At 38.4% G+C, this 12,724-nt stretch overlaps 1 protein-coding gene across 6 annotated transcripts in view; it reads left to right on the plus strand.

Annotated features, from left to right (window-relative positions):
- Window positions 1-12,724, plus strand: part of PRKACB (protein kinase cAMP-activated catalytic subunit beta) — a 66,739-nt gene that overhangs the window by 32,977 nt on the left and 21,038 nt on the right. The window contains exon 1 of one of the 6 annotated variants that reach the window (XM_066325128.1): window positions 2,421-2,448. The exons of 3 other annotated variants lie outside the window; for them this stretch is intronic. In XM_066325128.1, coding sequence (XP_066181225.1) covers window positions 2,442-2,448 — 7 coding nt within the window. In that variant the 5' untranslated portion in view covers window positions 2,421-2,441. Of the gene's footprint in view, window positions 1-2,420; window positions 2,449-7,999; window positions 8,046-12,333; window positions 12,621-12,724 lie in introns of those variants that run through there. 2 more of the 6 variants (XM_066325127.1, XM_066325125.1) reach the window with 2 other exon arrangements.

Below are 12,724 nucleotides of genomic sequence, written 5' to 3' on the forward strand. Positions count from 1 at the left end.
AGTGATCTAAAATAGATTAAATCTAGGTCTCCCAAATGAGGCAGGAAAGAATTGACTTGGTTTGTTGGGAAGAGAAATGATGAAAGTGCATAAATTCTGAGCTTTCACTTCTCCAAAATATTTTCAGCTTGGTAAAAATAGGCACATACTTGTGTTTATGTAGAAGCTCTCTTTTGATGTAAATTGCTATTTGAAAAAACACTGAAGCATTTTTGTTTATATAACATGAAGAAAAAAATGGCAATGACCTACTGACACTCACAAATTGTGACCTGTTTGTGTACCAGTCTCTGCTTTCCCCCTTCTTCATAAGGCAAGCTTCCTAGTGTGACATGTTTGATGAGGAAATGGACTGTCGTGTCTCTTGATAAACATGGTGAAAATGGCTGTTCTGTGAATGCTATTTTAAGTCATAATTAAGCAGAGCAGTTGCATGCGGTTTTCTGAGCTGAAGTTGCTGAGCTGGTAACTGAATGGTGGGTGACTATGTAGCTTTGGTTTTAGGATGAAGTTCTGAATCTTATCCTGAAACTCTACTTTCAATCTCTAGATTATTTTTTAAAAATAAGAATATAAATTACTGTAGATACCCATGAATTGAGTCCATATTTAAAGGTTCTCATTTTGTTATCGCTGTAGCCAGACTGGTAGAGAAGAAAAGGAGTACAGTGGAGGAAGTGTTTCTGTGTTCTCCTGGCTCCACGTTAGATTTTCAGAAAAGTCCATCATCTGTGAAAATAGTTTGTAAAACATGAAACAGAAACAAAGTGTTTGGGGTTTTTTGTTAATTTCATTTTGGTTGGTTGGTTTGTTTGGGGGTCATTTTGTGAATTTTTTATTTTGCTTTGTGTGGGAGGGTTTTATATCCAAGAGTTCAATGTCATAGAATTGCCTAGACAGCATGAATTACTCTTGAAGTTCAAGGCAAAAACACTCTAATTCCTGAAAAAAAAAAATGGAAAGTGACTTCTCAGAATTTTTGTTGTTTTAGGCTTCAGGTAGAATCCATTTGAAAAGGAAGTTAATGTACTTATATCTTCTGCTGTAATGAAATGCAATAGCAGGTCAGTTTCTTTTCTTTTACAAGGGGTTTCTGCCGAAGCTCTGGGTTTGCTGAAGGAGAAGGAGCTGCTGCTTGTTTGGGTGGACTTTGGGTTGTCAGTCACTGTTGTTAGTGTTGTGGTTTGAGTAAATTGTCTTGTGGTCTATGGCCTTAGGGGATTTTCAGTGGTTGACTTGAAACTTAACATCTTTGCTTTGTTATTTTGATATATAAAGCATACAACTCCAGCTTGCCTTGAATAGTTGGTTGATGCATGAAATTAATGTGTTTTGTAATGTCCTCCGTCCGGTAGAGCAGAGGTGACTAAGGGCACCATAGGCCTCGAAATCTGTTTTGAAAAGCTGACTGAGCACACATGTGATGGTACAGCTTGGCCTGGTAATCAGGTCAGTTGTGCTGCACTGCCCAAGGGTGAAGGGGACATGATGGGAGCCATCAGAATGATGCAGTTCATTCTTTGTTTAGAAGTCTTGACTGTGACCACTATATGGAACCTACATTTTGATTTTTGCTTTATTTTCTTAGTTGCTTGTTACTCTTTGAAAAATTGAAATGCAAAAGGAAAGGAGAAGGAGGCTGCTTGGTTTTGAATGTAGAGACAGTAAGATCGGTGTGTCTTACATTCTTGAACTAATAAAAGTGTTTTCCAAATCTGTATCAGAATATCAACAACTTGGATAAGTGAAATGGTCAGGAGAGTTACCACTGGTGCATCTGCCATCTTCATTGTCCCTAAATTAAAAGTAGATGGGTGATGAACAGTCAAAAGAATATCATTTGTTCTCTGATTCAAAATAATACCAGTATACTTCCAAATACAGTAGAATGATTTATAGAGATTTAGCTGAATACTTTCTTGTATATGTGTGTATAGAGAGAGAAAAATGCATGTGAAATATGAAATACTGTGCAGAGCATACTGTATGAATTGCTTAAAGCTTTAGAATAACTACTAGTTGGGTACAAGTCAACAGATAATTCTGGTCTAAGGTTGCCATGGAAACAACCAGTGCTTGATATAATTGAGAACATCTTAAACCCTCCTGGTGTTTGCATGCTTTTTTCCCCTGCCATTTTGAGTTGCTTTAGACATGAATAGGTAGCACTGGTCAGAACAGTAGTAGTTAATGAACAAAACCAAATACCCGTGTCCTGAATATTGATTTTGATATTCTACTGGTATCTTGTGCTTCGTAGTTTTTTGCATCACAAGGAGCTCCTAAGGAAGAGCAGCTCTCTGGATTCTGTGTGCTCTCTTTCTGGTTAGTGTGTAAGTGTATTTAGAGATTGAAGCACTGATTTGGTAGAGATTAACATATTTCATCAACTGTTGGATTAATATTTGGAGCAATATGTTTCTGAAAACTAGCTCTTCAGCATGAATGGTAAGTCTTTTCTATTCCCTTTTGACACGTTTTTTTGTTCCGTCTTCACAATCAGGGAAAATCTACCACGTTTCCCTTTCTTGTCTGCAGAGCTGCATCGACTGCTGATTTCTTTGTTTTTGTGATCGACTCACTGTGGGTTTCTATATAAAATTACTAGTCTTAAAGATTTGCAGTTTTTTATTGAACAGTTTGCTTTGCGTGACTGGTATCTAGTATTTTAAATTTTATTTTAAAGCTTTCTTTTAGAAAGACCTGATGTGGACAATTTTGTAATTGAATATTATATACATGTCTGTTCACTTAATTTTCTGTGTCACTCATAATGAATTATTTTCTGTGAATTGATGCAAATCAGAGAGGCCTTCTGAAATTATTGTAATCATCACCTAAAAATTCTAAACAGGCTTTTGTTGTTTTTCATCTGAACCAGCTTATTCTGCTATGATTTTTAGTCTTCTAAATGCTGGGATGGCAGAATAGTTGAGGTCATTCATGGAAGTAAGGGAGGGGAGTCTCATTTCAAATGAAATACTGTAATAGATCTAGGTAACTTATCAGGCAGGTATTTACTTTCCAAAACCACTGTGATTACTTATCATAATGTACTTTGAATATAATGGAGTGATGAAGTGCTATAGTCTTACTTGTAATATTATTGAAAGTTGTTTTTTTTTCAATATATAGACTCTGTAAATCTGTTTTCTTAGAAAAATATATCCTTTGAAAATTGCTTGCAAAAAGCCCAAGTGTACTGGTTTCTGAAATGATGCCTTTTTGTTTCAAACAGACAGTCTGGAGCTTTGGCAAATGACTTGAGACAGAGAATTTTTGAAAAGAAAGAGCAGTTTATCATTTATGTGGGGCTTGTGTGCATGTGCATCTTTGTGGTTTTGCTTATTACTATAAATTTAAAGGACGATTTTTTACAAAGATTTCACTTGTGTACATGGCATGAGATAAAGACTGGGAGGAGTTATCCCACTGCCTTATCTAATATCGGCTTGTCTATACTTATCTCATACAAATGTGTTGAGGTCATCTTCCCCAGAAAGGAAAATGTGGCTGTCATTTCCTTGGTGTACAAAGTACAAATGTCAAAACCGATACAGTTATTAAGACAGTGTTTCCGTACTTTGTATGTACATGATGGAGATTTGTGGTACAGCATCATTCATGGCTGTTTAAGTAAACCTAAATGCAGGCTGTCCCTGCAAGTGGTGTCCCAGCCCCTGGTGTGTGCTCCCCACATCCCTGCAGGGATGCTGGCAGGTAGGAACACGGCATGGACCTGCCTGGTGGGGACTTGGTGTGGCCACACAGGCACATGGCCGGCCTGCACTTGCCCTGCAGGGACACGATGGCATCCCACCATCCCTGCCACCACCTGGCCCTGCTCAGCCTCTGGGGGAAGTGGGGGAAGCGACAGCCTCCCTGCATTTCCTCCATGCCACGCAGCTGCCTCGTCTGCTTGTGGAGAGGGCTCTCCTGGAGTCACAGAGTCTCCACTTCTCACCAGTTGTTACCAGGCTGGGTTTGCCATCACATTTTCCTCTATTTCTCTTACAGTTAAGTCATAGCCTCCACAGAAATTGAGATTTGTGGAAGTCACCTCTGTGAATTCTGAGTTTTGGGTGATTTTTGTTTGGATATTCTCTTATGATTGAGTCATAAAGGAATAATTTTCATAGAAGCTAGGTGAGCAAGAGGTTATAGTTGTTTGTAACCTCAACAATTATGTTGGTTTTTTTGTTTAGTGGTATGTGTTTTTTAGAGCTAGTGATTCTTTTTAGGGTTGGGGATTTTTTCCTTCCCCTGGGGGTTTGTTCTGCAATTTACATCTGTGCATTTTATTCATCTTGATGTGCAGGCTCCCAGTTCCATTAAAAAACAGAAATAAATAGCTACAACTTTTAACAGGTGTCAATTCCCAATCAAAAATGCTATATATTAGTCTAATTTTGACACAGGGAAGGTGGCTATCTCCTGCTCCATCAAGATGAAGTCTCTGCTGTAAACATTTCCCTATTTAAACCACTTATGCTTTTCTATGCATTTTTGTGGCTGGCTTCACTGCAGCAGTGTTACATTACACCCTGTCAGCGGGTAAAATCAGATGCTTTCCTTGTGAAAGATGGCCAAGATACAAGTGAAACCTTGATGGAAAAAATGATGTGTTTTCTTCAATTGCAAGTACAAGTGGCTAATTTTTTTCCCCTTTTATTTCTTCTTTTTTTTCCCTCGCCAAAGAAAGATCTGGTTATATGATTAGATTTTTTTTTTTTTTTTCTAGAAAGACTTCAGGGGAAAAGGTGTTTTTCTCTTTCTTTGGGCTTGGACTTTTGTTTTGAACAGCTTGAACAGATAAAACTGTAAGGTCAAGTAACTAATAGCCCCACCTCCCAGGGATGAAAGGTGTATAGTCCGCTGAATCCTCCGTTTCAGTAAGAATTGGGCTTAATATTCTGAAGTGTCACTAATTACATGATTGGGATACTACTTTCCAATACTGCAAATCGAGGTAATTGCTGATACAGACATTTGCACTCAAAAGACGGTTACCAGATGTGTATAAAGACAGATGGAGCAGTACATGGAAAGGGCGTGAGCAACACTGATGGACTCTGCTGAAATATTATCCAGTTTTCTGCACACTAGAGCATAGGCATGTGTAAGGGGTGAAGGGAGGTAGTATAAATACATTGGTTATGTGCAATGGGAGCATTTCTAACAGCAAGGGACAACAAGCAGCAACTGATTATTCCTGCTGCTCTAAAGACTGTAAAAAATGGAAGGATGCCATGGAATTTCTGGGTGCCAGAACCATACATCTTCCTATGTGTGTCTTATGGGACTAATGCTTGCTTCTTTTCAAAAATTCCCCACTGTTACCCATTAGCCTCTGATAGCAAACTAGGGCAATGTCTTGGGTGTTAACTTGGGTTCACGTTTTGTTTTAGTTCTTGTACAAAATATTTGAAAAAGACAACACAAAAGCTGCATTGACATAATTCTTAAAAGCATCCACAAAGTGAACAATCCCTCACAGTGCTTAGTTTGGAGCAGAAGCAAAAAATGAGATGAAAAGAATCGAGATTTCTTCAAAGAAAAGGGTATTTGGTATGTTGTAGTCTTGAACTCTGACATACTGTAGTCCCCATTACATTACTTAAATTTTTTTACCAGAAAGATTTGGGGTTTGCCCTTGTTTTTAGTTAACATCTCAAATCGTTTATATATTTGTTGCTGGTTACTCTGAGTTTGTTAGTCCTGCTGTTGTAGGCCAAAGTTCACAGGAGTTTCCCAGCTTTGATTGTGGAGGTTCTTACAGGCAATTTTAAAATTTGCACAATGTTTTTGGTTTATGTTTTTCTTTATTCATTTTTAGCTGCTGACAGATACCCCAACCCATTAAGAATTAATGTGGTTTAATTTCTTTAGCTTTATTTTTCCAGGTTTTGCCGTTCAGTTCTGTCAAGTTTTAGGCATGCCTTTATGCTGAGCGATTAATTTACCCAGTTTCTCTCTAAAATCTCATTTTTTATCAGAATGGAGAATAAACATTCTTAGCTACTTTTTGCTTGCCTTGATCCTGAGACAAACAAAAACTTGTTATTCACTTGATGTGTTGAATTGTGAAATGTGTTTATTTACATAAGACTTCCTTATTCAGGAAGCCAGTCTCTGCTATTTAAGGGTATAAATGAACTTCTCCTGCTTGGCTGGTTACTGCAGGCAACCTTTCCTGTAAATATTGAAAGCATGTTCTGCAGGAGATATGTCAGTGCAGCGATGTGTCAGAAGCTCAGACCTTGTGAGGAGATGAAGAACTGTTTTGCTGATTTACCCTGACAGCTGTGAAGATGTCTTGCTGATGCCAAAGTATCTCTATGAGAATTTTTGTGGAGTTTTAATAATGTAAGGGCTGGGACAAGGTAGCTTATGGGAAGTGGACTTAGAAGTACTCACAGACCGAGACTGGTACATATACTATTCTTTTTATGCCTTGTATTAAATATTTGAAAAAAAGAAAAAGCAAAAAAATAGTTGCTCAAGTATCTTGTTAAATGCATCCATACAGTGAACACTTCCTGCTGTTCTTTAGTTTGAAGTATAAGGAAGAAGTTAGTTTAGTAAAACTTCTAAAGGTTACTTTTAGATGGAAGGGGTATTTGTGCATGAATGTGTGTGCTATTATTCCCTGCTTGCAGGGAATTCATTAGTCAATATGCAGGGAAGATCAACTTCATGCTTACTGTTGCTAATAATCTAGCCATAAAGCCTGGTCTCAGGGGTAGCTGCATGAAGGAGGATAAAGTATGTTCTCCTTTGTAGTCATTGAACTTCTACAAAGAGGAAATGTGGCACAGTGATATGGAGAGGGAAGTGGGTGCTGACCAGTTGGCCAGAATCTTAGTGGTACAGAAGGGCAGAGAGCTTAATTAGAGGGATTTTGCAGCAGGTGCTGAAAGCATTTTTCTTGGTAAATTGTTTTGACTGTTAGAGGAAAATCTGATTAATTTGTGTATTTGTACTAACTACTAGATTTTGCTTAAAACCTTTGCTCAAAAATGTAATACATTAGCAAGATACTTTATAGTAGTGGCCTAGAAAATGTTGTTCTTGGAACTCATTCTTAAACTGTATTCTTTTTTTCTCCCCACATGGTAACCATGGAAATATATGCACTGCAGGAACAAAAGATGTTTGAATTTTCACAGTTCTCACACAGTTTTCAGTTTTCTTTGTTGTATTGTTAGTACTAGTTATATTTCACACAGGAATGTGGTCTTTTACAGGTCCTGTGGTAGTTGTTACATTTTAGATTATTCACTGGATAAAGTTCAGCCACAACTGTAGAGGATGGTACAGCACAGCTGCAGCTTAATTCCTAATTGCTTACAAAGTATCTCAGTGTATGACAGTTGAGTGTATCACATGTTCAGATTCTTCATAGATTTTTTTTCTGTATGAACAAATTTTTTTAAGTGGGGTGTGTTATGTGCCACATTTAAAAGTAATTGTGTTAAACACATAATTCATTAATTTTGAATTTTAAGATAGTGGAATTGTTCAATACAATAATTGAAAACCAATAGCTTAAAATTAGAATTATTTCTCCGAAGCATTTTTAGCATCCAGTGTGGTGTGTTCGTGGTCTTGTCACGCTAGCACAAGCTGGGATCCTTTCAGAAAAGGAGCAGTTCTGCCCCTGTATTCACCCATTTCCACCTCACTTCTCCCTTCCCTCATCTTGGGAGAAGCATTCATGAGAAGAAGAGAAGAATGATTGCTTCTCTGGTCATTCCCTGCCTTCTTCCCATTACTTTTTAGTCTGGGCTGGTTCCCTTACCTGGCTTGGCAGTCAGACACAAGAATGCTTTTGCTTTTTCAAGGGAGGTCATTGCAGAAATGCAGGAGTGACTGTGGGAGGACAGGACAGGTGAGGTGGTTTTGCAGCCCATACTGAACACTGAACTGTAGCCTAACAAACCAAACTGCTATTTCTTGGACTTTTAAGTCTCAAATCATATGGATTGTTGGAGGCGAGGAAGCAGATTTATGAATGTGTCATCTCCTTCAAGGACAGGGAAAAGGTATGAGTGAGACTTCTCTCATTAAGCCAAAGCCCAGCTTTAACCTATTCTAGAACTAACTGAATACTAGTTCTAAGGATTCATTTAGAGAATTGAAATAAGACCCTCAATTCTAATCAATCAGCAGAAGGTTGCTAATAGCACTTTTATTTGAAAGTAAACCTTGGGTAATAAAGAGGGGTACCAGCTTGAAGGACCAAAATACCTAAAGGTGGGGTGGGATAGCTCTAGGCCACCAGGAATCTGCAGGAGGCTTTGTCACATCTTATACATGGATGCTCAGATGAAGATATTCTGCTTGTCAGCACTGAGGAAGTCTTGCATATTATTATTACTTTAGGATTTGAATAATAGATCCTAGATTGGATCATAAGTTTTGGTTGGCTGCTGTGGGGCTTTTGGTATTTATCTTCTATTGGGAGAAGCCACTTATTAAAGTATGTGTTTGTAAATTTCGATGTACGTTGGGTCTGGGTTCTCTTTTAGATTTAGAAAGCAGAGTTTTATCTCATCTGTATATTTTTTTGTGGAAAATTATTCAGCTGGGATGTATGCATGTACAACTCTGCTGAGCTGTGCTAGTACAAGATTCGATTGCATTTGTGACTGAAAAATTTTACTGCTTTGCAATATACATTTGACTTTACTGATTTACATTATACATTGGGGGGGGAGGGTTAAACAAAATTTCAGGGATTAATGTCCTAGGTGATTCTGTTATTTGGGTTTGGTTCTGTCTTCCCAGAGTGACCCCTGTTATATCTTTTGGCATTAGTGGGGTTTACTGCCTCTGAAGCAGTACTTTGGTATTTAAGAAAAGATCAAGGAGAAAAGACTGAGCATTGGATTTGGAAATGAAATTAATTATATTATCTGTAATAAAAATAGAAGGAAGTCAGTCTGACTGTGGCAGTTATATGCAGTAGAGTATCTACCGCTCAGAATTCAACGAAGGTTAGTGTTATCTCTGATAACTGAAAACCTGGCTCCTGTTCTGGTGTGTCTTAATCTATCACATCTCTTGTGCAGGCTGTTGCTGTGTAGCCGGCCAAGTAAAGGGGTGAACTGGGTTCTTTACTGAGCTCTTAACTGTTTTAACTTTGCTTTTATAAAACTCACAAAATACTGTTTAGCTCAAGACATAAAAATCATGGACAGGATTAAAATAAGATTGTGCTTCTTCCAAAATTGAATTGTAATGGATAAGAGCAATTTGTATTTTACAATTGCTGCACATTTTAAATTAACTCCTGAATGTGCTCCTATGAAGATCAGATTCTAGTGCCTCCTTCTAGTTTTCAGGCACAACAGCTGTAAACTGGTCTTAATTTACTGTTTATTCTGTTTCTCTCCCTTTCTTTCCATGCCTCTGTCTTCTTCACTTCTTTCCTGTTCTTTCCAGTATTCCATAGAAAGGTTTCATTAGATGATTAGTGCTTCCATTTTAATAGCAAGCTTATATTCAGTTAATAATTCTTACATGATTATGTATCTACTGAGAACTTCCAGGTTTTCTATTTGTAAGAACAAATGGGCTCTTCCAGAACTGCTCCATGTTTTTGGCTCTTTGTTTCTGGGGTGTGTTGGAATTGCATGTGGTGTGGTTTGGTTTGGTGTGGTTATTTTAACTGAAGGAAGGTGCTTACCCATTTCAGCTGGTAAGCTGGTTTGCTCTCCATCACCTGTTTTTATCATAATTCGTGTTTAAAGAGAAACATGAAGTCAAAACCTTGCTCTCAAAGTCAAAACCCTGATAGAGGAGATATTCAATTGATGCACTAAATTTATCTAGCCTTAGCAGAAACAGGACAGAATCCTTGTTGGTCAGCTCTTCTCAAGAGGGCTGGTGGCTGTTCTCACTGCACTGTTAAGTCCACAAGATGGACTTCAACCAGGCTTATATCTCTTGGACTTTTTTCACCCACCATTTTCATGTTGTGAGAAACAAAGTGCTTTGGTTTTGTTGACAGTCTGTTTCAATGGTATTATTTTAGTTTGTGCTTTGGAGTATTTTCCAGCTATTAAATTGTTAACTGGTGCTCACACTGCTTCCTGAGTGTATAATAATACTTAACACTGAGCTGTGTTCATTTTCAAACACTTGCCAGGGCAGAGAAACCTTATTTTGAGCCTTGTTATATTATTCCTGCTAATCAAAAGAGAAATTTAAAAAAACTAAGATGACAGGTTAATGGTGTGAGAATGGAACTCAGAATTGGAATCAGAAGCTTCTCACTTGCATCTGAAATATGGTACCATAACCACAGGATTCACTGAGGTATCTGTATACATCTTGATAAAGTTTAAGGCTATAAATACATTTTTATAAAAATGAAATGTACATATACATTTACCAGAATCTCTTCATACATATTCATTTTTCCATTAAATGATTTAATTAAATAGCCCATTTAACTCCAGACTTCAAATGATTATATTACCGTTTTGGAACAAAATTTGAATTGTATTTTGATAAAGGGCATTTTAAATACCAGACAGAGATTGGCATTTAGCACAGCAGATGGGGGTTTGTAGTGGTGCCCAGTGTTTAGTCTTAATCAGTTTAGTTCTTGCTTTCTTGCCGTGAATCCTAGCCAAATACTTTTTTTTTCCCCCTTACAAAAAATAAAATCCTGGCTTGCTGGCTCTTGTGGGAGATGTGATTGAGAATAACAAATACTGTGCATGTGGGAGGTGGGAGAAAGGCAGAGTAACTCATGGTAACTCTCAGGACTGCTCCGTCTGTGACCCCTTTCCCTCTGCTGTCATTGCAGTCCTGCAACTGAGAGGTGCTCACCCTCTTGATTTTTTTCAGGAATTTTCTTCTGATTCACTTGCCCTTAAACTGTGTTTTGGGTCAAAGTACTCATTACAGTACTCATACCTTTAGTTAACATTTTTTTTTATAAGCGTGTTAACTTCTCATACAAAAGTTGATCAATAAAGCAAGCAAACATATTGTGAACAGTGTGAACGTACTAATAGGGAACAATCTCCTCTTGTTTGGGGGTGGGCTCAGGGGTGTTTTAGTTTTGTGTGCAGAATGTTTTAATTTTGGGGGGGGTTTTGTTGGTTTGCTGCTTGGGTGTTTTTTTAATTCCTCCTGTGCTGGCATTACCTAGGAACCTCTGGATCTTGGATTCCTCTTCATTTAGAACACTGTTCCAGCAGACTTTCCTACTTAGCCTCATGTTGCCTTGGTTCCAAGTGCAGCCCTCCACAGGCCACCTGTGATATACAAGGGAGTAGCTGAGATCTTGTGTTGTAGTGGTTGTAGCATTGCTTCTAACCAAGGTGAACGGAAGCAGGAGGAAGTTGTAAGACCGCTTCAAGTCATTCAGTTGTGGTCCTTGGCCATTATTCCATTTCTTCTCACCTTCTTCTGAATCTCTCCAGATTTCCTGCCCTGAGTGTTTGCATTGCATAGAACCTGCCTCTTCTGCCAATGCTTGCTCATGCAGGTTACAAAGGGCTGAGTTTGTGCTGTGTTTGTGCTTGCCTAATCCCTGGACAGCTGGCGCATACCCTGTGGTTCCAATTTGTTTCCTTCCTGCCATGTTCAGTTGTTTCTGCTGTGGTGTTTCTTCTGCTCGTGGTGCTGGTGCTGTTACCTGTGCTTTGCTGTCTCCTTCCAGTACCTTCCTTTCTTGAGCAACAGCTCCTCCTGCTTTGGTTTCAGCCTCCTGTGCTCCAGCTTCTGCTGTACCAGTAAAGCCAGTCTGGGCAGTGTCTGTTGCTAGTCTGTGTATACACTCCTTGCCCCACTCTCATCTTCACTTCCTTCAGCCATAGACAAGTGATCCGTGCTCTTCAGTGTTTATAGGAACCTGTATATCCACATCCTTAGTTCCTTTTTTCTGGCAGTCTTACAGAATTAAATCATACTGATATGGTGTCCATACCATATCCCTATGTATATTCCACTTTGCATACAGGAACTTCAGCTGTGCAGTTTAGACTTCTCAAGTTGCTGTTATTGGGTAATGGAACTGAAATCTGATTGAGTTTTTTTTTTTTTTTTTTTGGAGACTGCTTGCCACTTCTGTGCTATCTACCACATGCCATGCAATTCACACATGCTGTCTTCTAGAACAAAGTGCTAAGTAGTGGGAAGATCACCCGATTACAGGTTTTATTGTGATCCAGCATGCTGTGATGAAGATAGATACACTATTGTTAGCAACAGCTCTGTGGATGTGTATGTCTTGGAATAGATTAATTATTAAAGATGCCAACTTGATCTCCTGAAGTTTTCTAAGCTGTGCTTATTTCTGTGATGCATCATCTTTTTTCATACTGATTTTAGCTGCCTTTGGTGATTTTTTTTCTTTCTTTGCTCAAACATTGTGTGATTTAGCATGAGTCATTCTGTCTGTGTGGGAAAGGACTGGTTTATTACAGGGTCTGTTCTTGAGTGGGGAGGGGAAAGGGTGGAATGTATTTGTGTTTTCTATGTGTTTGTTGTGGAAATGCATAAAACTTTTTTTTCTTCTTCTCTTTCTTTCCTCTCTTCATCATCTCATCTGTGTGGGTGAATGTTCCTGCAAACCCTTGGGGAACCTATAGAGACGTTTGGTATGCTCATTCCTTCATAAGTGCCCAAAGTCACAGATGCTAGGTACAGTTTAGACTAGAAAAGCAAACAGAGCCACATCATCACAATGTAAGGTGGCAAAAAA

The sequence above is a fragment of the Sylvia atricapilla genome, chromosome 9 (genome assembly GCF_009819655.1).
Source record: "Sylvia atricapilla isolate bSylAtr1 chromosome 9, bSylAtr1.pri, whole genome shotgun sequence".
Lineage (NCBI taxonomy): Eukaryota > Metazoa > Chordata > Aves > Passeriformes > Sylviidae > Sylvia > Sylvia atricapilla.